The sequence below is a fragment of the Fonsecaea multimorphosa genome, assembly GCF_000836435.1.
Source record: "Fonsecaea multimorphosa CBS 102226 unplaced genomic scaffold supercont1.1, whole genome shotgun sequence".
In the NCBI taxonomy this organism is placed as follows: Eukaryota; Fungi; Ascomycota; class Eurotiomycetes; order Chaetothyriales; family Herpotrichiellaceae; genus Fonsecaea; species Fonsecaea multimorphosa.
In genome coordinates, this window is record NW_015971635.1 from 1,014,676 (window position 1) to 1,038,009 (window position 23,334).

A 23,334-nucleotide genomic window follows, 5' to 3' on the forward strand; every position below is an offset into this window, starting at 1 on the left:
GTTTGTGTCCCATAACCACCGCACGTTCCTCCCTCTCTCGCTCCAGATTCATATCTTCCCACAGGATCCAAATGATTTCGTCACCATGGCATATCATAGACTTGATCCGAACTAGTCCAGGTGGATTTGGGGCAGAGGTCAACCCTGGTGCTTCTCGTGGTTGCGAGTGGCGTGAAAGTAAACCTCCCTACCAGTAGTGAAGCAGACAAGACAGGCCCCTGGGATCGTGTCCAAGTGTCTTTTGACGACCACTGACAATTCGAACGCAATATCTCTCTGGCAGAACACACAGGGTTCTCTACCGCCCATAGTGCACAATTCCGTTGTTCCGGGTCTCAATAGCTCCTCCCAGGTCCCTGTTTGCCGTGAGAGACTCCGAACCGCAGCCATCGCCTGGGAAATTGATTTCTGATATTTTCCAGCTTCTCCTGGTTTGATACTCTTGCGAGCCAAGCACAAGATGAAGGAGCCGTATCTGCTGACTGAACAGGTCCGCCGCGGAATCAACCGCGGATGAATGAAGCCTTTGTCGAAATTTTTGCCAACACACTGGAAGACGTCGTCAAGGAAGTCATATAGTCGCTGCTTGCGGAGCTTGTCAAGCATTTCTGGAGGAGGAAAAATTTAGGGATGTGCCCGTAACTACCGAAGGACTGTGATACTTACCTCGAAGGCTGATTTGGCCCGAACGAAGAGCTGGCTCGGCAAATGAAGGTATTCTTGGGTTGCGACTACAAGGAGAACATGACCACAGAAGTAACATATGCCTCGTCGCGAACCAAAACAAATCATCCAGCTTGAAAACTGCAGCGAGGCCTATGCCCTGTTCGATGTGGAGCTCAAGTGAGTTCTTGTGCGAGATTCGATTCTTGCAAGTTGCGGTGAGGTCGTGTTGCTTGTCCTTGAATGCTTCTAATATACCACCCAGCCTCGTAACAACCCAGGGTCTTAGCGTCTTCACACAGAATCGTGCATCCGCCAACTCTGCAAGCTTCAAGAGCCTTGAGCCGTCGCAATGGTTGAGGTTCTCGATCTTATGGTGGACAATGTTGCAGAAGTCCAGGATAACCTCTGGATCGTCTTCTCTCAACTCAATTTCTTTGCACCTTGCTTCAGTGAATGACGACGAGAGCATTCGAGAGAAGACATCTGACGCAAGGCTGATGACCATCCCCGAGACTCGTATTTCAAGAGCATCCGCCCCTTCGCCAACCTTAAGTAGGACATCTCCATCTGGTACGACTTCGACAAGCTTCCTAGAGCGTTTAAGTGGCTCTTCGCCGTCTTGCAGACTCCCCCTGCGTTTGAGGCTGGTGCTCATGGTGGGATGGAGCAAAGAGGTCGGGAAGGCTACTAATGTTGCGTTCGTATGCAGTCTTTTTGGTGAATCCTACCTGTCAATGCTGTCAGCAGTTGTCGGCGTGCGTGAAAAAGAGAATCTTATAGAAGAAAAGAAGCCTTGCCGAGCTTCCGAAGAAGGAACTTGTAAGCATGTGACAAAGGGGAGGACTTACACCAATGACCAAAGACTGAGATTCAGGTGAGTTATCCATCAGGACCCTGAGGCGAATGGGTGGACTGGAGTGGGCAAAAGCTGAGGTTTAGGTGGAACACCCTATCACAATTGGTTAGGCGACCGTGGAGGTATAACAGAGACCGATCAAATTCCTTCTCGAGAACGACCAGGGAGCTCAAACCTTATGAGTTGGTTTAGATGTTCAGTCGAGCATGGCTCAAGGGTCCGCAAGCCCAGAAACCGTGGCTCGAGGAGCGTGGAAGCATTGTGTCCAGGGGCAGTATCAAGATTCTCAGACAAGGCAGCTGCTCGTGAAGACCAAGGTTCCAAGTGGTAGTGTAACGGACCAACCGATCGGATCCGGTCTGAGCGCCCAAGGCAGTCCGAATGGTGAAGAGGGCCATAGTTCAAGGATTTCCGAGGTGCAGACAATCTGTTCCATTTTGCAACAAGCATTGGAGACAAGTCCCTAAGGTTCCCGTCCCTGTCCCGGCTAGGAGATCTTCAACGAGGGTCTTGATTCGTAGATATCGCATCGGTGGTGGATGATATGACAAGGACCTTTCCAAGTTGGCTATGCTGCCATTTGGAGTTCTCTCGCGGACGGAATGCTGGTCAAGCACTGTTTAACGAGCCCCTCCAGACACGACGTCAACTCATCTGGCTCACTGATTTGCGGCCCCAAACCCTACTCGGTCAGCACTGCCACTTCAATCCATGAGAAGTTATGAAGGGCCTGGATATTCGGCCAGGAGTAGGGGAGCGACAGAGGTAGGTTGACCTCAAGGAGAAATGGGTCAAGATTGCATAGATCAAAACGACGAACAAGTCTGGTTGTTGCACAGCACCTCAATCAAACAGTAAAGAAGATTCGGCCATGCTGATTGAAGAGAGACTTCACAAAAGAAAACGAAGGTGGGAAAGTTGGCTCGAGAGAAGGCAACAGGAAAACGGCAACAACTTAACCTCAACTCCTGCTAGGACCATTTCTTCTTTTCCCTCCGGTGCGATATCCTTTCACCAACGCCATGTGTCCCGTCATTCTCGTGGGAAGGTCACCACCACATTTACATTGGTAAATCGCGACATTTCCAGGATCGCATTTTCAGGCCTCATGCCTCAGGCCTCATGCCTCGAGTCTTGCCCTCTTGTCGCCACCATGTTCGTCACCGTGTTCTTCCACTGCTCCATAACCCGTGCCTTCATAACCGGTGTCAACCTTGTCATATCCGCTCTCAAAGTTGCGCTCTGTCAGCTTCTGACCATCCACGTTGAAACTCTCCGCCTCTCCCATATCGGCATTGAACATGTCCTCCTTCTCGCGCATGACTCCTTTGCCCTTTTTGTCCACGCCCCTGCTCACCATGTTGTATGCTCTTCTTCTCTTGTACCGTCTCCAGCACATACAACCACCAGTCAAGAGGACGAGAAGGACGACGGCGCTGACAACAGCAATTACAATGATGTACTTTGTGGCAAGACCGCTGCTGTGCTTTGTTGCGGAAGAAGGAGTGCTGTCAGAACTCAGTCCGGCGCTGGTCAGTTTTTCCGCCGCATGAGTGATCTTTTCTGGGAACCGAGTAGATGTAGTGGTTGGCAGGCCGAGGACTGAGGTCACGGCATCGTTGGCGACTCCTGCTTGAGCCAGCTTGCCCAGAGCATGGGTGACCTTGGAGCCGACGACGTCGGTGGTCGTTGTCGGGGAGTTTCCATTCGCCAGGTTAGGTACAGAGCTTTTCGCGTCTCGAATGCCCAGGAGCAGGCGGTTTGGAATGAAGTCCATATTTGAGTATTAGTTAGAAGAGGAAGGGCAAGTTTTTGCTTTCAGGATGAAATAACAGCCAGGTTAATCAACGAAAGAGTGACTCGGTTCGAAAGTACAAAGGTCGAAAGGAAAGCAGGACTTGACAGCGAAACCCAGGGCGCCAACGCTTCGCAAAAGGGAATTCCAAAAGATCGACGCGAGGGCAGCGAAGGGTATCAGTATATTAGGGAGACATGTGGCGGCGTATAGAGAACCAGCCCATTGCCAGGCACGGGAAGGGGAGGTGAGCATAAGCACTTGTACCAAAAGCTTCGGCACCTCAGACGCGGCTTTATTGGGCGACCGGGTCTTGTAAGCAAAAGGTGCCCGATATAGTAGCAGAGCCAGATTGCGCAGGATGGGACAGGCGCTGGATTGGGCAATTTCTGGATCTCAGCCCCAGGGCCCCTAGTCTATGTCAGCTTTGGCACTCAGCTCGTACCGCCCCAGGGCGAGCCCGGTCACCAAGCTTTGCACAAGCCTCAACACTTGGCTGGGGCTTGACTTTATCTGATAACCAACAGACCATGCCCTGGACGGGGTCAATGATTCGAGTGAGGATGAACAAAGGTTGAACAGTGAACTCTTATTGGTAGAAAGGGGACGAAGCTGAAGAAGACGGTGTCCGAGACTAAAGACTCAAGCTAGGCGATACCCAAAATGACGTTGAATCAGGAACCCGATATCACGTGCATATACTGACTCGCGCGCCTGAAGCCCGAGATCTTGCTGTCGCCATGGTTGTTCTGCGCCTGCGGTTGTGCACGCCAGCAACACGGTGGTAGCGGCAGTTCATCTGCCCAAACCTCCCGAGATGGCTCGTGGCGCTGGAAAGCGACCCAACAAACCCGCCACCAGCTCGACCACCCACACAAAGCCGCCTGCGAGCACTACCTCCGGTCCTCCCACCCCGTTCCACTACGCCCCAACTACCCTCAGACCCTTCCTTTCGACCCTGCCCACGGACCACATATACCTGGTTCACCTAGATCACACGCCGCCGAGTCTCAAGAAACGCGTCTTCGCTGTCCCCGTCCTCCTAAATCTGCTCATTACCATCGGACTCTGCATTCGTCTCTACTATGCTGTGCCAATCTACCTTGAACAAATCATTACGATATTCGGATATGACACTGCATATAAAATTGATACCGCCACTGCAGCGGTGGGGGAACTCGTGAATGCTGTCTTTTCACGAACAGCCTTACTCATGCTCGACTATGCTATCTTTGGCTTGCTTGGAAGCTGGCCCAAAGAATTTCTCTTTGGCAGCCGACTGTTGAGGTTCGTGGGCCCGTGGGAATGGCGGAGAACGATAGGCTTCAGGGATACGGAAATAATCGTGCGCAGAGGCAGGAAATGGGACACACCATTGCTTGTCGGGGACACCCCAGATGAGGTAAAGACCTGGAAATTGGACGAAGAATTGACCATTAAAGTCAAAGTCGATCCAGCTATGCGGACTGACACTCTTGCGAAGACTGGGTATCTCCTCCTTGACAAGGACTGGGATCTCGACTTCAAGGCGATGCTGGACGCGCATAGGCTAGTGGAGAAAGGTGTGATCCAACTGAAAGACCTTGAGAATCTAGCTCTGGTATACTATGAGAAGCAATGGTTGGTCTGGAAAGTCCATGAATCGCAAGATATCACTGCTATGGGACAGCGGCAGGACAGCACCGTGGAAAAGTTCAGACGAATTCTTACGGATCTCGGCGCCGAGGGAGTCTTCTACCGCTGGATTGAGATCGTCCAGTTTGAAACCTCACAACCTGGAGGATTCACGCAAGGACGACAGGCTGAAGCAATCCGCGAATTGAGGACTCGCTTGGAGAAGAAGGGGGTGGACTACGCCAAATTTTGGGAGGACATAGGCGGACAGGCTGGTCTCCCCGGCTTTGATGTGCAAAATCAAGAATGATCTACGATTACGGCCGACATTGAACAGTCCTTCTGAAGCTTCACATTTTCTTTACCTGCTGTTGATGCAATATGCTGGCTGGAGCACGTGCCTGTCCAGTTGACGAGGCTGTCGTGCAGCCTTGCCTTGTGCAGATCGCCCGTGCCTTGCATTCTACCCCGCATTCAATTGAGTCCAGCAGAGAAAAGTTTCCAATGCCCGCTTTCCTCGCAGCACGCAACATACCACGACGCCTTCACCTCTTTACCGTCTGCAAATATGTCTTCACCTAGCATCTATCTCGCCGTTATTGGCGTCGGAGGTGTCGGAACCTGCTTTCTATCTCAGGTCTCTTCGCTACCTTCTCGTCTGCGCCCCACACTGATCTTCCTCTCCCGTTCATCGAAGCAACTCTACAACACGTCCTACTCCCCTGTGTCTCCCTCCGACTTGCAATCCTCCACCTCTAAGCTCCTTTCAATTCCTGATGAACTCGTCACATACCTCTCGTCGGCCCCCGGAAAGGTCATCCTCGTGGACAATACCTCGTCTCAAGACGTCGCAAACGCATACCCGTCTTTTCTAAAAAAGGGAATAAGTGTCGTGACACCGAACAAAAAGGCCTTTTCTGGAAGCTTACAGCTCTGGAACGATATCTTCTCCGCGGTCGAGCAGGCCAATGGAAAAGCCATGGTCTATCATGAATCCAGTGTGGGTGCCGGTCTTCCCGTGATATCCACGTTGAAAGACCTGGTCGCGACGGGGGATCAAGTCACGCGCATCGAAGGTGTGTTTTCAGGAACCATGTCGTTCCTGTTCAACTCCTTTGCCCCCGTCGACGGCACCGGAAATGGGAAATGGTCTGAGATCGTGAAACAGGCCAAAGAGGCGGGATACACGGAACCAGATCCCAGGGACGACCTGAACGGGATGGACGTCGCGAGAAAACTCACCATCCTAGCACGTCTGGCGGGCTTGAAAGTTCAGGGGCCGGATTCTTTCCCCGTCCAGAGTCTCATCCCCAAGGAACTCGAGTCGGCCAAATCGAGCGAGGACTTCATGGCTCAGCTACCAAAATTTGACGAGCAGATGGAGTCGTACAAGTCCCAGGCCGCTGCTCAGAACAAGGTTGTGCGCTACGTCGGCTCGGTGGATGTTGGCAAAGGCGAGGTCAAGGTAGGACTGGAGATGGTGGAGAAGGGTTCACCCATTGCGGGCTTGAAGGGCAGTGATAACTTGATTTGCTTCTATACCAAACGGTATGGGGCGAATCCGTTGGTCATCCAGGGTGCGGGCGCAGGTGGCGAGGTCACCGCGATGGGTGTCACAGCAGACTTGATCAAGGTGGTTGAGCGGCTGGGATAGATAGACGCAGGTTCCATCCTGCTAAAGGCGAGGAGGCACAGAGATGCCGGCCAAGTTTTTCCCTACAGGTAGAGCCATATATCCAATCTTGCTTCCAGCATTGGAAATTTCTGTCGCGTACCGACCTGGCGTTTTAACCAGACCAGTTTACAAATGTCTTTCACGGGACATCACTCACATGCTCCTTTCTGCCGAAGATGCAAATCAAGGGGCGGCGTTGATGCATGAAGTATCAGAGAGTAAGCTCATGTATTCAATCAGATTGTTCCATCAATCACATATGGACATGAATATCGTAAGACCATTCGTGATATGTACTCGGGTTCTGTAACCCCATTCCAACCTCCGGGTACCTATATCTCCATCTCTCGTGGATCTGAAACCAAGTTCAGCTTCGAAGGTACCTCTTGACAGCCTCTCCCCAGACCACGCCTCTCTTGTAAAAATGCATTGCCGGCACACTCCCTTCCTTCAGCCCATCAATAGCCTGCGCGAGTTCCTCTCCCTTCCCCTCCTCCTTCACCTGGGCAATCGGATACAGATAAGTCTTGAAGGCGAACACCAACGCCTTACTCTTGGGCAACCTGTGCAGCGTCTGCCTCTCGCACCTCACGAATGTCTTATCCACGTTAATGTCCTCGAGTTCCTCAACCTCGTCCCCTTCGTGGGCGTGGTTGGTTCCGGGACCCGCCGCGTAGAGATCCGTGTTCGTGGTGATGGCCCAGTTGACGCGGCGGACGTATTTGCCCACTTCGAGCCGAGAGAAGAATCGGTCCATTGACGCTTCCAGCTTTTGAGGGTAGCCAGGTACAGGGCCATGGATTTTGGCGAGTCGATGCCCGAGTTTCTCGCGGGGGTCGAATCCGCTCGGGCAGCAGCAGACGTAGGCTTCGAGGATGTATTTCGCATCATCAACTGAGTCCTCATCGTTCGGTTTTTCTTTCTTGTCGGTGCTGGAATCCTCTTCTTCGGGAAGGAGGAAGAGGAAGTCTTCGTCCAGGGTCCGACCAAGCGTCTCCAATAACGTTTTCGTCGAGATCCGACGCGATGGTTTCGCAGGGAATAATGCCTTGGTCACCAAGTTCTCCAGCATAAACGTCTTGCCCTCCTCATAGTCGGTCTCGTGTAGTTTAAACATCCCAGGAAAGCGCAGCGGCAGGTAGGTGCCGAAGAGGAACTGGTAGAGCTCCACGACGGCCGGACGAATGCGATAATCGTCGTTTACGGCAACGACGTGCTCACCGTGCTCGGCTATGATTTTCCGACGGTAGGCAATGCGGTCTGCGTAGTTCCTGTCCATCACCAGCAACTCCGACGGTGGGAGGTTCTCAAGTGCTGACTCGTCAGATTCGGCTCGTGTAGAGTCAGCCTCTTCTTGTAGGCAGACAAGAGAAGAGATTTCGCATTGACTAGGTAGAGATAGAGGAAACATCAAGGCAGGATTGGAATGGGAAACTCACCCATGGTCAGATGATATTTCGACTTGAAAGGTCGGAACTGGAGAGGTTCCGTCTTTTCCCAGTCAAAATCTGGTTGCTCTTCCACTGGGGGAAACTCGGGGGCTTTGAGATAACGATTCTCGAAACCGATCTTCTTCGCGGCTTGCTGGGGAGGGAGTTAACAATGACCGCCATGAGGATTGACCGCGGCCAGGGCGGATCGGATCGCTGTCAAAGGTAGTGACGAGGCTCAAAACAACTCACATTCTTGACTCTCACTTGGTTGATGGCAAAGAGGAGGAAGACAACCAGGAGAATGATGTTGGCATAGTTGCCCAGTGTGAACAACGAGGCGGCTTTGAAATCCTCCCAACTCCTCCAGTGCCATACGAAGGACGGCTTCTCGATGTTCTGAAAGCTGCTCATTGTGGCGCTGGGATGTCCGTCCCTGCTGATTTCTGTTCCTGGTGACTTCCAAATGACCTCTTGGTGTCTTGTGACTCGCGACCAAAAGTGAGATAACTCAGGTGTCGTGGTCTGGCAACATATAAATCGGAGGAGATCCTCACAAGCGCTTCCCACCTTTTTGACCCCGAAAGTCGCAAAAGATCAGCTACTCACTAGTATATATCCACCCACCTCGTCGGCTCCCGAGACGCCCAACGACATGGCATGGTATATAGGAGTACTCCGCCCGGTCACATTCACCCAATCGGCCTAGGAGATTTGCTGACTAAGAAATTCCATCCATTCACACACGACATGCTGCCTCTCAGACGCGGTGTGGATTACGGTTCCGCCTAATGCTATCTCCGACTCCCTCTCTCCCCCCAGATAGATCTGCCTGGACTCGCGAGAAGTTGCAGAGGAGGAGGTGAAGAAGAAGGGGGAAGACTATGGCGCTACAAGTCTATATCTCTCACACGGGCGGCGTCCTCACCTTCAATGACCCTGTTGTGGCTCGTGTCGACAACCTGCGGTCATGGATCGAAGCCAATACTGCCATTCCAGCCTCTCGCCAAATCTTGATGACGGCTCGCGGCAAGATTGTCAAGAATCTCAATAACGAACAAGAGGTCTACGTCTACGACAAGCAGTTCCTGTCCCCAGACTCCCAACCCCCTACCCGTGACGATGTCCAACTGAAACCGCTCGCCGAACCCCCTTCGTATCTCGCCGACGAGACCAGCCTGAAAGCATGGCACGAGTTGTTCAACTCCCGGCGCACCTGGGCGCTCGAGGCGGTAGAGATTGCAAGAACAGGCGTGGAGAACATTGAAATATGTGCAGAGGAGGCATCTGTCATTGCTAGGTCCATGAAGGTCGCCCTAGACAACCTGCGGAACCATGTCACGACACTTCAGCAGAGGTTCGAGGAGACAAATCAATGGGCACAGGGCTACATACAAGAACATCGAGAGGTCCTCAAGGATTGGCAAGCGAGTGTAGATACCCTTGCAGAGCTCCCTGTCCGCGAAGATGTCGTTAGAGTGTTGCGGCGTCCGGCTGAGCCCGATAGCAAGGACCCTTCTACACCTATCGGCACTCTTTTCGATTTGATCGACCGAGAGAGCCTACACACTGCTGCGGAGAGTGTCGAGCAAAGCTCGGCCGACTTCGAGAAGAGGCTGCTTGAACTGCAGTCAGGTATGGAGAAACTAAAGCAGGATACAAATCAGGCCCAGGCTCGCTCAACCCAAATACCAGACTTCGACACCAATGCTCTGCTGGATGAGGCTGAGACACTAGCGAAGCGGATCAGCTCTGACTACGAAGATGTTGTACAGATGCAAGACAACCAGAAATCCGTGGTTGCAGCGTCAAGAAAAGCCGCAGTGCATACCCGTGAACTGTTGCCTGCCATGCACGGTGTTGTGGAAGAAATTGTCCAGGCCTCCTTGAGTGCCTCCGAAACGCGAAATACTGCATCTCATGACTGGTATTCGACACTTCAACTCATTTCTGGTATCCAATCTCGCCTCGCAGAACTACAATCTGGCATCACAAACCTGGACTTCCGCGACGACGACAACTTTGCGGCCCTCAACAGGGCTTTTCAGCTACCCCTTGTCTATGGTGCTACACTTGTGGAAGCAACCCGCAGATCCGAGTGGACCGAGCGGATGCGGGCAGAGGTGGACGTTCTCCACGAGGATCTTTCCCAGCAGACCGAGGAAGAGCAAAGACGACGAAAAAAATGGACGGCTTCGCACAGCGAGTTCTTGAATGAGGATATGAATGCCAAAGATGCACTCATCGATCTGAAAGCAACAGCCCCGCGGAATTCCTGGCCATTTGTCAGCAGAGACGAAATATTCGCCTGGGTTGACGACCTGAGAGCACTCGGTATCGATGACGCCGTGCAGTCAGTCATGCAGCGGATGAAAGATCTAGATGCACCAGTCCGGAAGCAGAAAACGAAGCCTTTCAAGAACGGGAGTATCCATGATCTTAGCCAGAGCGCTGCTCTGGGTAGTGGAGATGAAGTCAGGGGTTTACAGGACGAGAAAGCAAGACTTGAGGAGAAGCTCCGCGCTTCGGATAGTCGAGTGCGGAAGTTGGAAGACCTCCTCCATCGTCAAAGCCAGCTCAGCCGGCCTCCTAGTGGGATCTTCCAGCCTGGCAGCGCTGCGGACTTCGAGAGACAGCAGACCCCTTCACCGAGTCCGCTGCACAGACACAGCGACCTGTCTCGCAGGTCATCAGTCTCACTCAGAAGACTATCCAACAATCAGGACGAGAAGTCCTTGGTGCAGAAAATCGTTGCATTAGAAGGTCAGATCCAAAAGTTGCAAGAGGAAGCTCACGCAGAACGGCGCTCAAGTACGGAGAGCAGGGATAAAATGCAGGAAGCGGAATTGGTCAAGCGAGACCTGATGGCCAATTTCGAAGCGCAGAAGCAAGAATTCGAGGAGGAGCGACAATTGCTGGACGACGAAGTACACCGGCTAAAAGTCAAACTGGAAGAAGCCGAAGAGGAGCTTGATCGTCTTAATGACTCCAGGGATCATTTCCGCTCCGAACAAGATCAGACAATGCTCAACTTGCGGAATGAGTTGGAACAACTAAAGAAGACCTCTGCAGATGATGTCGCGGTGTCAGACCGCAGAGTCGAATTGGCGCGAAAGGAAGCAGCCGCGCACCGCGAGCGAGCAGCAACGCTCGATCGCCAACTCCACCAACTCAAGGAAGAACGGGCAGCCGTACAGTCTCAGAACATGACCCTAGCAAACCAACTGCGCTCAATGGAGGATCAACAGCAAGAATACATCTCCATCCTACAAGGAGCACACTCGAACCTATCACCGGCTGGTTCTCCTCCAGATGATCTTCGCCGCATCGTCAACGCACTGGAGATTCTCTCCGAAGGGGCCGCGATCCATGCTCGCGGTCTCGACGACTCTCTCCAACTTGCTACCGCGGAGAACAAATCGCTCGAGGAGAAATTGTCCAACGCGGAAAGCGAGATCAAACTTCTCACGGAGAAACTGTCCACGATGGAAGCGCGGGCGAATGAATTGAGGGAAGACCTCGAACAGGAACGTAGCAAGATCTCGGTGCTGAAGACGGAACTCGCAGGCGAACGCGCAGAGATGCATTCCCTGCGCGAAAAGTTCGCCGCTGGGGAGACTGGCTCTGATGCCCTCCGTCAACAACTCAAGTCTGAAGAAACCAAAGTCGCGGAATTGATGGACCGCAAAGCCCAAGACGAGGGTGTCATTCAGCGCCTGAAGCATGAAATTGAAGACCTCAATCGGGAAGCGGTCAACGCGGCGGAGAAACAGGAGAAATTGCGCAGACACTTTGACAAGAGGGGCGAAAGGGCGAAACAGCTTTCGGAGAGGTTGTTCCACCACCACGATCGAATCGTCCGCATGCTCGAGCAATTTGGCTATTATGTGTCCCGGCAGGACGATACGCTCGTCATCCAGCGTGCAAGTAAAGTCAACGCGAGCGCCGTGCTGAGTGGCAACGAAGGGTCGGGACCTCCAGGCACTTCGATGAAGCGAACCATATCCGGTTCGACGCCTGCACAGCACTACTCGGACCCTTCAGACCTCGACACGCTGTATTGGACATCCGACAACGATCTCACCTCCGAATCGACAAAATACTCGGGCTTCCTTTCCGCTTTGTCGAGACTTGACATGGACAGCACGATCGACCTGATCACGAAGCGCTACAAGGACGTCGAGACGCTGGCGAAGAAATACCAAAAGGACTCCCGCGCTTACCGGGAACGGACGCACCGCTCGCAAGCCGAAGCGCACGATAAAATCGCATATAGGAGCTTCAAGGAAGGGGATCTGGCCTTGTTTTTGCCTACGAGGAATCAGGCGACGAGACCCTGGGCGGCGTTCAATGTTGGTGCGCCGCATTACTTTCTGAGAGAGCAGGATGCGCACAAATTGCAGTCGAGGGACTGGTTGCTCGCGCGAATCACCAAGATAGAAGAGAGAGTGGTAGATCTGAGCAAGAGCATGCGCGGCAACACCTCCTCTTCCACCGTGGGTGTAGCGAGTACGGTGGTGGATGACGGTGGGTCGGCGAGGAGCGTTGACGACGAGAACCCCTTCGAGTTGTCCGATGGGTTGAGGTGGTATATGATTGATGCGCAGGAGGAGAAATTGGGCGCGCCTGGCACCCCTTCCGTCGGAAAGTCAACCGTTATAGCGAGCAACGTCGAGGTCAAGGGCCACATGGGATTGGGCAGGAAGGAGCACAAGTCAAGCATGGGTATGGGTGGCGGTGGCAGCAATGCCACAACGACCATGGTCACTAAGACACTTACCAAAAGCTTGGATAGTCGGCGGTCGAGCTCAGGGAGCAAAAAGAGCGTGGATCTCAAGGGCAAGCTTCACGACCGGAGCAGCGTTAAGGACGGTATGCCTTCGTCGAAGCTTGCACCGTTGGCGCCTATCTCGAGCGACACGGACGTTGAGCAAAGGCGTGCACTTCCACACGATGTGGGCGGCAGAAGTGTGGCCATCCCGGACGACGACGCCCATGCGGATGCAGATGCAGAGAACGAGAATGACGAGTCTGAAGCGCAGAATTTGGCGGATTCGATGACGCTGCAAGCGGCGGGCCAAGGCCAAGGCCAAGTTGGGACTGCCAGTGTACCCAGCATTGTACGCCGTCCCACCGAAAGGAGCCAGACGGACCGGGAGGATGCACAGGTCTTTGAAGTGGTGAGGCGAGATCTTCTTCTCGGCCCGTAAACAAGAAAGGGAACCGTGCAGCGGCTGATCAGAAAAACAGAGTGGTGACCCTGCTACGTCTGAGCTTGCGGGCTCGGCCGCGAGGGAAACAAATCCTCAAGCCTCTGCACATGGCTACGCAGCCCTCAGAGCGACGCAGAATGAATCGCCTCTGACGGCGCACCGTCTGAACAAGAGACCCGTATACCCAGCCCCGACACCGGGAAGTACATCGCAATCACCCTATAAACCGAGGAATCAGAATGTAACGACGCCAGCGGCAAGTCCGACGAAGAATCCTAGGATAGCTGCGGGAGGTGAGAGCACGTCGACTCCGTCACCGTCCGCGAAGCCGAGGGAGAGACCTTGGGACAAATTGTTCAGCATGGAGTTCCGGTCATAGTCATACGACAGGGTCCTATTTCCCGTGCAGGGGAGGCTCTGAAGGTGTCGCCATGAGCAGCTGCAGGTATGCTGTATTGTTGAGAAATGGTTTGGTGTCTCTGTAGCATTTTAGCGCGAGGACTCTCGAGAGTCGTAAAAATGGAGTGACCGATACCCCCCGAAGTTATATCAAGAAGTTGTGTTTAACACGTGAATGGGAGAGAACCGCTCGTTTCTACGTGGTCCTGATGAAGGAAGACTCGGACACTCTTCCTTGACTGGGAGGCTGTCTAGCAACAGCATAATTAGTGCTTGTGGCAGAGTCATAGCATGAGGACGCAAACGCATCAACGTCACGTGCTGAAATTGATCCGGGGTCTTTCCACGTGACTATCAGGTCAATGCGAGCCTGTACCGGTTGTTTGTTTTGCCTCATCACACGTGATGTCAAGCGAGTCGGCCCTGGCCAGTGGCCACATGCATTCTCTTTGCGAATCAAAACAAGCCTGTCCACCTAGGCAGTAGAGATCTTTTGCGGGGGGTGAATTGTGCGGAACGGGTGCATCCCAGCCATGCAGAACTTGTAGCTCTTGCAGGAGTTTATTCTCTTTGTTGCTGGGGGCCTTGCTGGGCTAGGTGCACATTAAACTCCGCGGCAACTTGAAGAGTCAGGCACCCATGAGCATTACTAATCCCTGGCCAGCATGAAAGGAGCGGCGCCAAGATGATGCAACTACCTAGTAGTAGCATTCGGCGGCGTTTGGGGCGCTGCAGCATCGGGTATAGGCACACCCAGGAGTCTGTCTTCGTCCTTGGTACGGCGCTACATATTCCCCATTCCACGGCTTGAGATCAACTGCGGGAAACTCTCAAGGGAAAGGCTAATGTCCGGAAATGCGACCACGACTAGTCTGGTGGGTACGGACGGAACTGAATCCCATCTCTTGTTGAGGAATGCAGGAAGAGGCGCGCTCCCAAGCATTTTGGAGGCAGATGAACAGAGGGGGACGAGAGCCACAAGGACAAAAGTGATACGTTTGAAGCGGCGAGTCGACATCAGAAATAAAGGCACAGTCTGGCACAGTCAACGACGAGGAGGCCGCCGTAAAAGAAACAGCTGATATTTGGTGATAGTAACCCGGGTAGGCAGATTAGCATACCCAGTCGTATGCTCTCCTCGTCAGACCTGTGCCACTTATTTCTGAAGTCCGCCCGGGCGGCAAGAGTTGTTGCCCAAAAGTGGATTTGTTATGATTTGAGCTTGGCTAGTCAACAGCTGTGGAATGAGAAACTAACAAGCAATCAGTGCTAGGTATTATCGTGCTCGTAGGATAGTGCAGTCAATGCCTCGTAATGATTGTCGAGTGGCAGCAATGAGAGTCGACAAGTGGGTGCCGTAAGGTCAGAAATGTGGGAGGCAGGGAGACTGATTGACGGAAGTGGGCAGGTTTTACTGCGGGCCTGGGCCAGGGCGAAGTGAGCTGTGGTCAGGTAGTAGTGCCGAGCAACCAGGAGTGCTCAGAGCAGGAGAGCAGGAAAGCTAGATCAGGAGAGGGAGGAGAATTGAGGGACGAGTGAGTTTGAGTGGAGACGGGGGCAGAGAGAGTGACGAGATCACAGGTCGCAGGGTCAAATCAAGTGCATTGACTGATTGATTGACTGATTGATTGATTCACTCAGCTGGCTCGCTGGTAACCACAAGTGAGTCGTAGAATGATGAGGAGTTGAGAGGGGAATTTGGAGACATGTGAGTGGTAGAGCAGAGCGAAGAGAGAGGCAAAGAGGGTACCGCGTAAGTCAGTACGGACTCTACGGAGGACGGAGCTCGTAGTATTAGTGCAGTCGCAATGGTATTGGTAGCTGCGGTAGCAGCAGGCAACTCGTACCCAGTTCGTTGGTGGATGGTTGCGCGGTGCGGGTGATGCGAAGTGGTGCAAGCGGTGGAAGCTGGCAGGATCAAGATCAACACAACACCGGGGCAGGGCAGGGCAGGGCACGAGGGGACGAGGGGGGAAGGAGAGTCAAAGGGAGATCAGGGAGGGCAGGGAGTCAGGGAATCAGGGAGTCGGGGAGACTGGCCCTCCCCTGCCCGCTCTTCTGCCGTCTGACTGACCCTTCTCCTCTCACTCTGCCATCACTGCTACTGCTACTGCTACTACTGCTGCTCCGCCTCCCACCTCCCACCTCCCATACATTTTTCCTCCTACTACCACTCTCCCTCTCATACTGTACTGTGTGTGCATACTGTGAGCGCGCTGCACTGCGTTACTACTACCACCAAATCACCCTCATACTGGTAAGTCCTCACTTTCTTCCATTGACTATTTTTCACCTTCACCCTCCACACCACCCACTCTCTCCTCCCATAGCTTGCGCGCAAAACTGCGATGCAAAATGCTCGTCTCATCATCCTGCTGCCCTGTTTGCTCCCCTTCGCGACCTCGTCGTCGCCGTCTCCAGCACCCTCCGCCCTACAGCGCTTGACCACCACCACCAACTGCTCCCCAGCCGTCTGCCCACTCAATTGACGCGTCTTCCCTGCGTCGGTGAGTCCAAGCGCACTCGAAATATCCATGGTCATTGCCAGAACACGCGTTTGGGGCGCGAATGCACTCACCCAAAACAATCCCAGTTTGCCTGCGCCCGCTGTTCCCTACTCTCACTTGCAACCACCCACCTTTGTTTCTACCTCCTCTTGACTGTTGTTTTATTTCTCTACTTGGTCGCTGTTCTGCGCTTCTGGTTGCGCTCTTTCCTCTTGGCTCAAAATCACCAATTCCTTCTATCTTGTCCCTCTTGTACTCTGTTTTCCGCCCTCTGTGCTGTACCATGGCTAAACAACCCACTGCGCAGACCACTCGCAACATCACAACCACCGCATCAAAAGTCACCAAGACTTCCACAAGCAAGATGCCCAAAGCCACAGGAAAAGCCACCAAATCTAAGGGCCGCGGTGCCGAAAAGAAAAAGAAGGGTCAGTGGACACCCCTGTTGATGGTCTGACCTTCACTGACGTTTCTGCGCAGACCCGAACGCTCCCAAGCGCGGTCTCTCCGCCTACATGTTCTTCGCCAACGAACAGCGTGAGACCGTTCGCGAGGAGAACCCTGGCATTAGCTTTGGTGCGCCTGATCCACTCTTCGTCCATCGATGACCAGATGAGCTTACCAAGACTACAGGCCAGGTTGGCAAGGTGCTCGGTGACAAATGGAAAGCACTGAGCGACAAGCAACGCGAGCCGTACGAGAAGAAGGCTGCCGCCGACAAGAAGCGTTATGAGGACGAAAAGGCGAAATACAACGTGAGTGACCACTCCTGCTCATGGAACGGGCACATTTTCTAACAAGCTACCAGGCTGCCGATGACGATGATGACGAGGACTAAGCGGTCTCGCGCCCTTTGACGCGGGACCCAAGCTCTTTGGGACAACGTTCAAAGTCTGGTGCCATTTCTCTTTTTCTGTCATCATGTTTTCACTAGCAATGATCGGCTGGGAGGCAGGGGTTACGGGAGTCAGTTATTGACAGGGTCGGTATGCTTCAGAACTGCAGCTTACGCCTGGAATCATGGGAGCTTCAGGGATTCAAATCATGTCGTCGTTAGGTGTGGCGCATGACCACAATCGTGAACCAGAAAGCTGAGCTGCGAACATTGCATACCTTAAGCATACTATGATCCTTGCTGTATACTAGCTTTTTATGCAATGCAATGTCTGGCAAAAAGATCCAATTGATGACTTCTTGCTTGTATTCCCACTTGAGTATTGCCTCTAGGTTGATTGCTCTACGTTGACCGCGCAACAAGCCTTAACACATGTGTTCAAGTTCGTCGTAAACAAACGCGGCCAGCTCCAAAGCCTGCATCACATCACATTGCGTCGTATCTCGCGCCGAATGTTGATGATCCTGCAGGCATCGTCGCGTTTCAGCCCACCCTTGCCTCTACCGCTCTCTTTGGGCTTGGCCACAGGCAGCAGCAAGGCGCAGGGTCGCTCCTTCCAGCCCCATAAAAGGCGAGATGGTGACTTTCTCTCCTTTTTATCAGTACGTGCCTCAATCTCAACAGTGTTTAGGGCCTTGATGCGGACTCTTGGTGCAGCCTCTAGTTAAGGCTCGAAAGCAGCATCGCTTTTTCGACACACACACCACACGTTCTGACGCGTCCCCGTTGCTGGACTCTCAATTTGTCGCCCGGAGGTTTTCCAGCAAGAATGCGGCAGTCCTGCTGACAGACGGTGTGAGCTACTCACGAAACTCAGGTAGGATGCATTCTTTTGCAACAAGTAGAACCACGTCGACCCGCATAAAAGGCTTCGCTTCGCTGCTGCGACTGCTGCTCCAGGGAAAAGGGCTCAGAGAAAGTGTTTGGACGCCTTAGCTTAGGCAGCAAAAACAATGCCCGCAGCATGATGCATGCGATCTGGCCACCTTCCTCCAGAAACCGATATTGCCAGACTGCTCGAATATGGTCCTTGCCTTTTCTCTACGGGTCGAGAAACATGATAAATTGGCCTCTTTCAGGGGCCAAGGTCATTTGAAGCTGGTACGAAGCATGACAGTGGACAATGGTGGACAGCCTAAGAGCTTGTGTTGCGACAGTTCATGCGCATGCTGGACGGTGACAAATCGGCGTGGTCTCTAGGTCTGCATCGGTCCCTTCATCCTTCGGCTTCGCCTGCTGTCCGCTTGACACGTCAACGGCTTGCATGAGGTTTGTCTCCGCGCGAATTACGAGATTCCCCAGTACCAGCCCGCTCTGATCCAGAGCCCGCATCTCAATTCAGCACAAAAGGAGCCTCTCCACTACAGCTCGAGCCGATCTGGATTCCTTTTCATCACTGACTTTGATCCCGAGGCGCATCCCGGTCTATCATGCATGGATCTACTCCTACGAGAGGAGGCTGGGAGAGCCCAGGACATTGCAGAAATTCTCAGTACGATCCGGACCAGCGATCAGGATCATGAGCAGGACATTACCTTGGCGATCACGGGGCTGAACGGCTTGAGCTGGGCGCTGCGGGAGCTCAACAACCAGATCGATGCGGTGCACGGGAAGGTCAACCCAAACTTTGCAGGCGACCTGAAACTCCTCCAGCATAGTGTCGCCTTCACTCTTCAAGACGTATGGACTATGCTGGGCAAGTTACCTCGCGCCCCAGTCGCAGCAGACTATCAAGATGCCTGGAAAGAAATTGCCCGATATTGCATGAACATGGGAAAGCAGACCCTCCACACACGACTAGACACATACAAACTCTTCACCTATTCACTATGCAAAGTCCTTTCAAGGTACAGTAGCACCTGCAGCCCTGAAGTGGCTGTCGCTTAAGGGCATTTTGGTTAGGGAATCCTTCAATCGACGGCATCTCGAGGATTTGCGCCTCGAGATTTTTGATCTTCAAACCCTACAACGCGAAGAAAGACGATTGATATCAGCCTCGGAGACATTCCCTACTCTTTCTATGGTGCCAGTCCAACAAGGTCACTCGCTCCTTCTGCAGGAGTACTGAATGGAACTGACGAGCAGCAGTCATCAGACCTCTTCCGTCCCATGAACGGGTAAGACCAGAGCCTCAACGACCCATGTCGCCGACAACCTCCCAAGACAGTTACGACACATTCCAGCACCAAGCGGTTCCCAGCCCGCCACCCCTTTCTCCAGTTTCACCCGCTTCACCCGTTACCACGTTTTCCACTCTAAGTCAAACATCAAGCGTCGACCCGGATACCAATCACTGGGCAACCAAGATTTTTAGCAATTTGCCCAGTACTCCTCTAGAAGTGGACCCAAACCCGTGAGGGAAATGCCTTCGTTACCATTCAAACACTCACTCACTCTGCTCCTGATCAGGTCTTGCTGTTTCGGCGATGTGGATGCTCGGTACCGCAGGCGACCGGATCCGGAATATGAGAGGATCCTCCAACTGTAAGGTTGGCTGATTGTGGGAGAGATCCTATATTGACTGCGACCAGAAAATTCCCTGGCGGACTGAGGACAAAATTCTACTGGCGTGCTCGCGATTACCGCACCAAACTCGTCTGTGAATGGTATGACAATCGGAAGAGCCCTCGAGTGTCTTGCTTCCCTCTGAGCGAATTGCACATCCGACGGTCTGGGTCATTGCTATACCTTTGCTGTCCCACAGTCCGTGGTTCTAGCACTTGTTGGACCAGCCTCAACTTCACTTCGTACGAATGTCAGTTCTCAAGCTCTCCTCCTAAGCACGTCTCTGATTCTCCTTAGGGCTTGTCATCTTTCATTGTACCTTTCTATCGCTACGTTCTCACGACAGTACATCGCACTTCCACAACATCGACCATGATCTGGATGGCGAGGTCCTCAATTTTGCTGGGTGAGTTGCTGAGACGTCTTGCCAATGACCTCGGGCTGATTCGATCAGACCAATCCGTGACGGCGGCTACCGCCATGTCCTCCGATTGTACCGTGACAAGAAGACGGACGCCGTGCGCCTCGAAGCATCTGTCCTTGACAAAGAAATGAAAGAGTAAGTCAATGCTACCACATCAAGATGCAACGGCTGAGTCTTCCAGCAGCACGCCCATCTGGACTGCTTTCATCACGCACAAAATCACCTCGCCTAGTTGGTTTCGGTGGCCTAAGAACAGCTCCACTGTTTATCTTGCCGAACTTCAACGCCATGTCTTTTCTTCTGAATACTCACCCCATGTCCGCGCAAACGGCGAGCATCTTCTGGACTTTGAAGTGTTTACAGGTCAGTCGTCCCGAAACCCGCTCAGCACTCGATGGAAGCTCACTGGCTTCGTAAAGACGCCGAAGACTTTGTCAAGACGCTCAAAGACTTGCGTGAGGATGTTCGCAGACCGAAGCCGACCAAAAACGTCCGACTCTCTGCTGTATGACCTAACGATCCTAATGACTAATGATACTGACGATGAAATGGGCGGCCATCTTGTTTGGGCTTTTCGACCGTGCGGCAAAATGGAGGCCTAGAACCCTTGGATACCCCCAGCCCTTACCCTTCTTGCCATGTCTTCTCTGCTTAGCTTCTTGCTTCCAAACTTCTGCTTGATTGCGTTGCTTTGCTCATAGCGGAAAAGGGACTAACTGGTCGAGGGACGCCCACGTCGTTGTTTTTTCTACTTATCTTTTCGGTGGCCTGGAGTGTTTCTTGTTGCTAGCGAAAAGTCGACACGCCGATGCTTATGATCCTGCGAGGCCCAAATTCGTGCATTCAGACAGCAGTACGTGGCTCTCGGGACTCGATCCACCTCAATATTCCATTATTTACATATACCTGGAATGATGTGCTGTTGCTTTTCTAGTCAAGGTGAAGTACCTCGTGCTGCGTATGCGTCGGCGTGGATGCCGTGCAAACCGCCTGTCCGGCCAGATTCCGCGAATCGTTTAGCCGACAAGCTGCCTTTGTGCAAGGACGATTGGAGAGAAACGGCCTTCTCCACCTTGATCCTTCACCTTTGTGCTTTATCCGATTCATCTTCGCGTCATTTGCGTACATCGGACATTAGCCTTCGCACCAGAAATATCTCCAATTCCTCCCCGTTATTAGCCAGTGTCAGGGACCTGAGAAACCATGGCTTCTTTCTCTTCGTCGCCCGGTGCCGTTTGCAAGTCTGAAGTTGCGGCTGCCCCATTATGTCGCAGCCAGAGGTGACTCCTTCGGGGACGAAGGAAGCCCTGAGCGTTGAAGCACCACCGGCGACCGTCTCCCACGATGGCGACCCGAGATCGGCGCGGACTACACTCCAGAAGGTGTACGATTGCCTCGCATACGTGCCTCCGAGGTGTCGCTATGACCCTGAGAGGCCATTTCAGTTCTCAATGGCGTTGAATGTGCTGTTTGGTATGAAAGAACCCTCTCCCTCGGACAAAACATCTGTTGATAGCCTGTGCCTCTTAAGCATTCGCGGGTTGCTTCACCGTGGCGAACCTCTACTATACCCATCCGATCCTCAATCTCCTCGCAGACGACTTCCACGTCACCGATGAGCAATCTTCCTATATCCCCACTTTAGCACAGGCTGGGTATGCTGGAGGACTCCTGTTCTTGTGCCCATTGGGAGACTTGGTCAAGAGGAGGCCTTTTGTGCTTTGGCTGGTTTGGTTTACTGCAACATTATGGTACGCCGAGGACGCTTCTACTAGAGTGTGGATGATTAAACTGATATTTGTTGCAGGATTGGCCTCTGCGTGACTAAATCCTTTGCTGCCTTTGGGGTCATCACCTTTCTTACAAGTGTGACGACTGTGACACCTCAGTTGATGCTGCCATTGGTCGGCGATATGGCTCCTCCCCATCGGCGGTCGACGGCTCTCTCTATCGTCGTATCAGGGATGCTTCTGGGAATGCTAATCGCCCGTCTCTTGTCCGGCGTCGTTGCTAAGTTCATTGGGTGGCGCTATATCTACTGGATCTCCTTCGGCCTGCAATACTTCATCCTAGGCTTGTTGTATCTGTTCATGCCAGATTACCCTTCAACAAACCCTGGCGAGAACATCTTTAAGAAGTACCCGGCGTTGTTGTGGGATATTGTGAAGCTCGTGCTCAAGTATCCCGTGTTGGTCCAAGCATGTCTTGTTGGGATGTTCACTGCGACGACCTTCACAAGTTTCTGGACAACCCTCACTTTCCTCCTTGCCGGCTCCCCATACCATTACAATTCCTTGGTTATCGGTCTTTTCGCTTTGATCGGCATCGGCAGCATGACTTGGGGTCCCATCTTCGCCAGGACAGTCATGGAGAAGCATCAACCCCTGTTTTCAGTCATCATTGGCGAACTTATTTGTCTGCTTGGCGTGGTGATTGGGACATATACCGGCAAATTTACGGTCGCTGGCCCCATAATTCAAGCCGTTGGAATCGATATCGGCCTGCAGACCAGCCAGATCGCGAACCGGACTGCTATTTACAAAGTTGCACCGAAGGCAAGGAACCGGGTCAATACAGCTTACATGGTCAGCGTTTTCGTGGGGCAGTTGATCGGTACTGCTGTTGGAAACTCGCTCTATGCCGATGGCGGTTGGATCTCCTCAGGGTCGGCAAGCGTCGGCTTTGTTTCTGCAGCATTGGTCGTGTGCTTCTTGCGCGGTCCACATGAGCAAGGCTGGATAGGTTGGCGAGGTGGATATAACATGCGCCAAGAAGTGCCGAAGAAAACCACAAACAATCCAAATGATACGGAGGCTGTCCCGGTCCGAGACTCGCCTCAGCCATTCAGCGAAGAGAATGCAGAAAAAGCCGTTCAAGTAGAACAGGAAATCGAGGTGCAGGCTCACGATGAGAATCGTGGGAACGACCAGAGTTCGCGATCCTCGCAACGTACTCTCAGTGAGGAGATTCAGCCTTACAGGGAGAAAGACTAGGGTCGGCAAGATGGAAATCCTTGGGCGGCAAGGCTTGAGCTGTGCATCGCATTCTGGCTTCCGACTCAACCGTTGCCGAGACATGAGCGGGCAAGGTGATCTCGCGGATTGACAACGATGCGCTTCGGCACCGGGTCTACTGAGGTCGAGAGGTCAGACTGCACCCCAACAGACTTGCTTCTGGACCACAGCTCATTCGGAAGACGGCTCACGTACCGGAAGAGGCAGTTGGTGATTTACCCAGCACAGAAAATATTGCCTCATGCTGGTCGTATGCGATGGGCGGTATCGATGTCGACCGGTAACCTATCAGAAGGTGGCCTCACCTGGGTTCTTCTCGACCGCCGACAGGCAGCGCTCCA

General features: G+C 53.0%; 9 protein-coding genes across 9 annotated transcripts; 6 read left to right on the forward strand and 3 right to left on the reverse strand.

Moving 5' to 3' along the window:
* Positions 1-138: 138 nt before the first annotated feature.
* On the reverse strand, positions 139-1,321 carry Z520_00385 (uncharacterized protein; the record flags this gene model as incomplete). The annotated part of the gene is made up of 2 exons (XM_016770906.1): positions 139-608; positions 667-1,321. The coding sequence occupies 2 exons, from the start codon at positions 1,319-1,321 to the stop codon at positions 139-141; spliced, it is 1,125 nt and encodes a 374-aa protein (XP_016637816.1).
* A 1,321-nt stretch (positions 1,322-2,642) lies between these two features.
* Z520_00386 (uncharacterized protein) lies at positions 2,643-3,299 on the reverse strand (the record flags this gene model as incomplete). Its single annotated transcript, XM_016770907.1, has 1 exon — positions 2,643-3,299. One exon carries the CDS (start codon positions 3,297-3,299, stop codon positions 2,643-2,645), a length of 657 nt encoding a protein of 218 aa, XP_016637817.1.
* Positions 3,300-4,134: 835 nt separating this feature from the next.
* Z520_00387 (uncharacterized protein) lies at positions 4,135-5,241 on the forward strand (the record flags this gene model as incomplete). Its single annotated transcript, XM_016770908.1, has 1 exon — positions 4,135-5,241. The coding sequence occupies one exon, from the start codon at positions 4,135-4,137 to the stop codon at positions 5,239-5,241; it is 1,107 nt and encodes a 368-aa protein (XP_016637818.1).
* Positions 5,242-5,499: 258 nt separating this feature from the next.
* Positions 5,500-6,585, forward strand: Z520_00388 (uncharacterized protein; the record flags this gene model as incomplete). Its single annotated transcript, XM_016770909.1, has 1 exon — positions 5,500-6,585. The coding sequence occupies one exon, from the start codon at positions 5,500-5,502 to the stop codon at positions 6,583-6,585; it is 1,086 nt and encodes a 361-aa protein (XP_016637819.1).
* A 388-nt stretch (positions 6,586-6,973) lies between these two features.
* On the reverse strand, positions 6,974-8,450 carry Z520_00389 (uncharacterized protein; the record flags this gene model as incomplete). The annotated part of the gene is made up of 3 exons (XM_016770910.1): positions 6,974-7,938; positions 8,046-8,190; positions 8,289-8,450. 3 exons carry the CDS (start codon positions 8,448-8,450, stop codon positions 6,974-6,976), a joined length of 1,272 nt encoding a protein of 423 aa, XP_016637820.1.
* Positions 8,451-8,920: 470 nt separating this feature from the next.
* On the forward strand, positions 8,921-13,246 carry Z520_00390 (uncharacterized protein; the record flags this gene model as incomplete). The annotated part of the gene is made up of 1 exon (XM_016770911.1): positions 8,921-13,246. The coding sequence occupies one exon, from the start codon at positions 8,921-8,923 to the stop codon at positions 13,244-13,246; it is 4,326 nt and encodes a 1,441-aa protein (XP_016637821.1).
* Positions 13,247-16,438: 3,192 nt separating this feature from the next.
* On the forward strand, positions 16,439-16,993 carry Z520_00391 (non-histone chromosomal protein 6; the record flags this gene model as incomplete). Its single annotated transcript, XM_016770912.1, has 4 exons — positions 16,439-16,583; positions 16,636-16,731; positions 16,789-16,910; positions 16,964-16,993. 4 exons carry the CDS (start codon positions 16,439-16,441, stop codon positions 16,991-16,993), a joined length of 393 nt encoding a protein of 130 aa, XP_016637822.1.
* Positions 16,994-18,484: 1,491 nt separating this feature from the next.
* Z520_00392 (uncharacterized protein) lies at positions 18,485-20,490 on the forward strand (the record flags this gene model as incomplete). The annotated part of the gene is made up of 9 exons (XM_016770913.1): positions 18,485-18,897; positions 18,953-19,111; positions 19,173-19,403; positions 19,460-19,534; positions 19,582-19,805; positions 19,853-19,961; positions 20,010-20,114; positions 20,161-20,342; positions 20,399-20,490. The coding sequence occupies 9 exons, from the start codon at positions 18,485-18,487 to the stop codon at positions 20,488-20,490; spliced, it is 1,590 nt and encodes a 529-aa protein (XP_016637823.1).
* Positions 20,491-21,244: 754 nt separating this feature from the next.
* On the forward strand, positions 21,245-22,972 carry Z520_00393 (uncharacterized protein; the record flags this gene model as incomplete). The annotated part of the gene is made up of 3 exons (XM_016770914.1): positions 21,245-21,452; positions 21,511-21,730; positions 21,787-22,972. The coding sequence occupies 3 exons, from the start codon at positions 21,245-21,247 to the stop codon at positions 22,970-22,972; spliced, it is 1,614 nt and encodes a 537-aa protein (XP_016637824.1).
* Between the last annotated feature and the right edge of the window lie 362 nt (positions 22,973-23,334).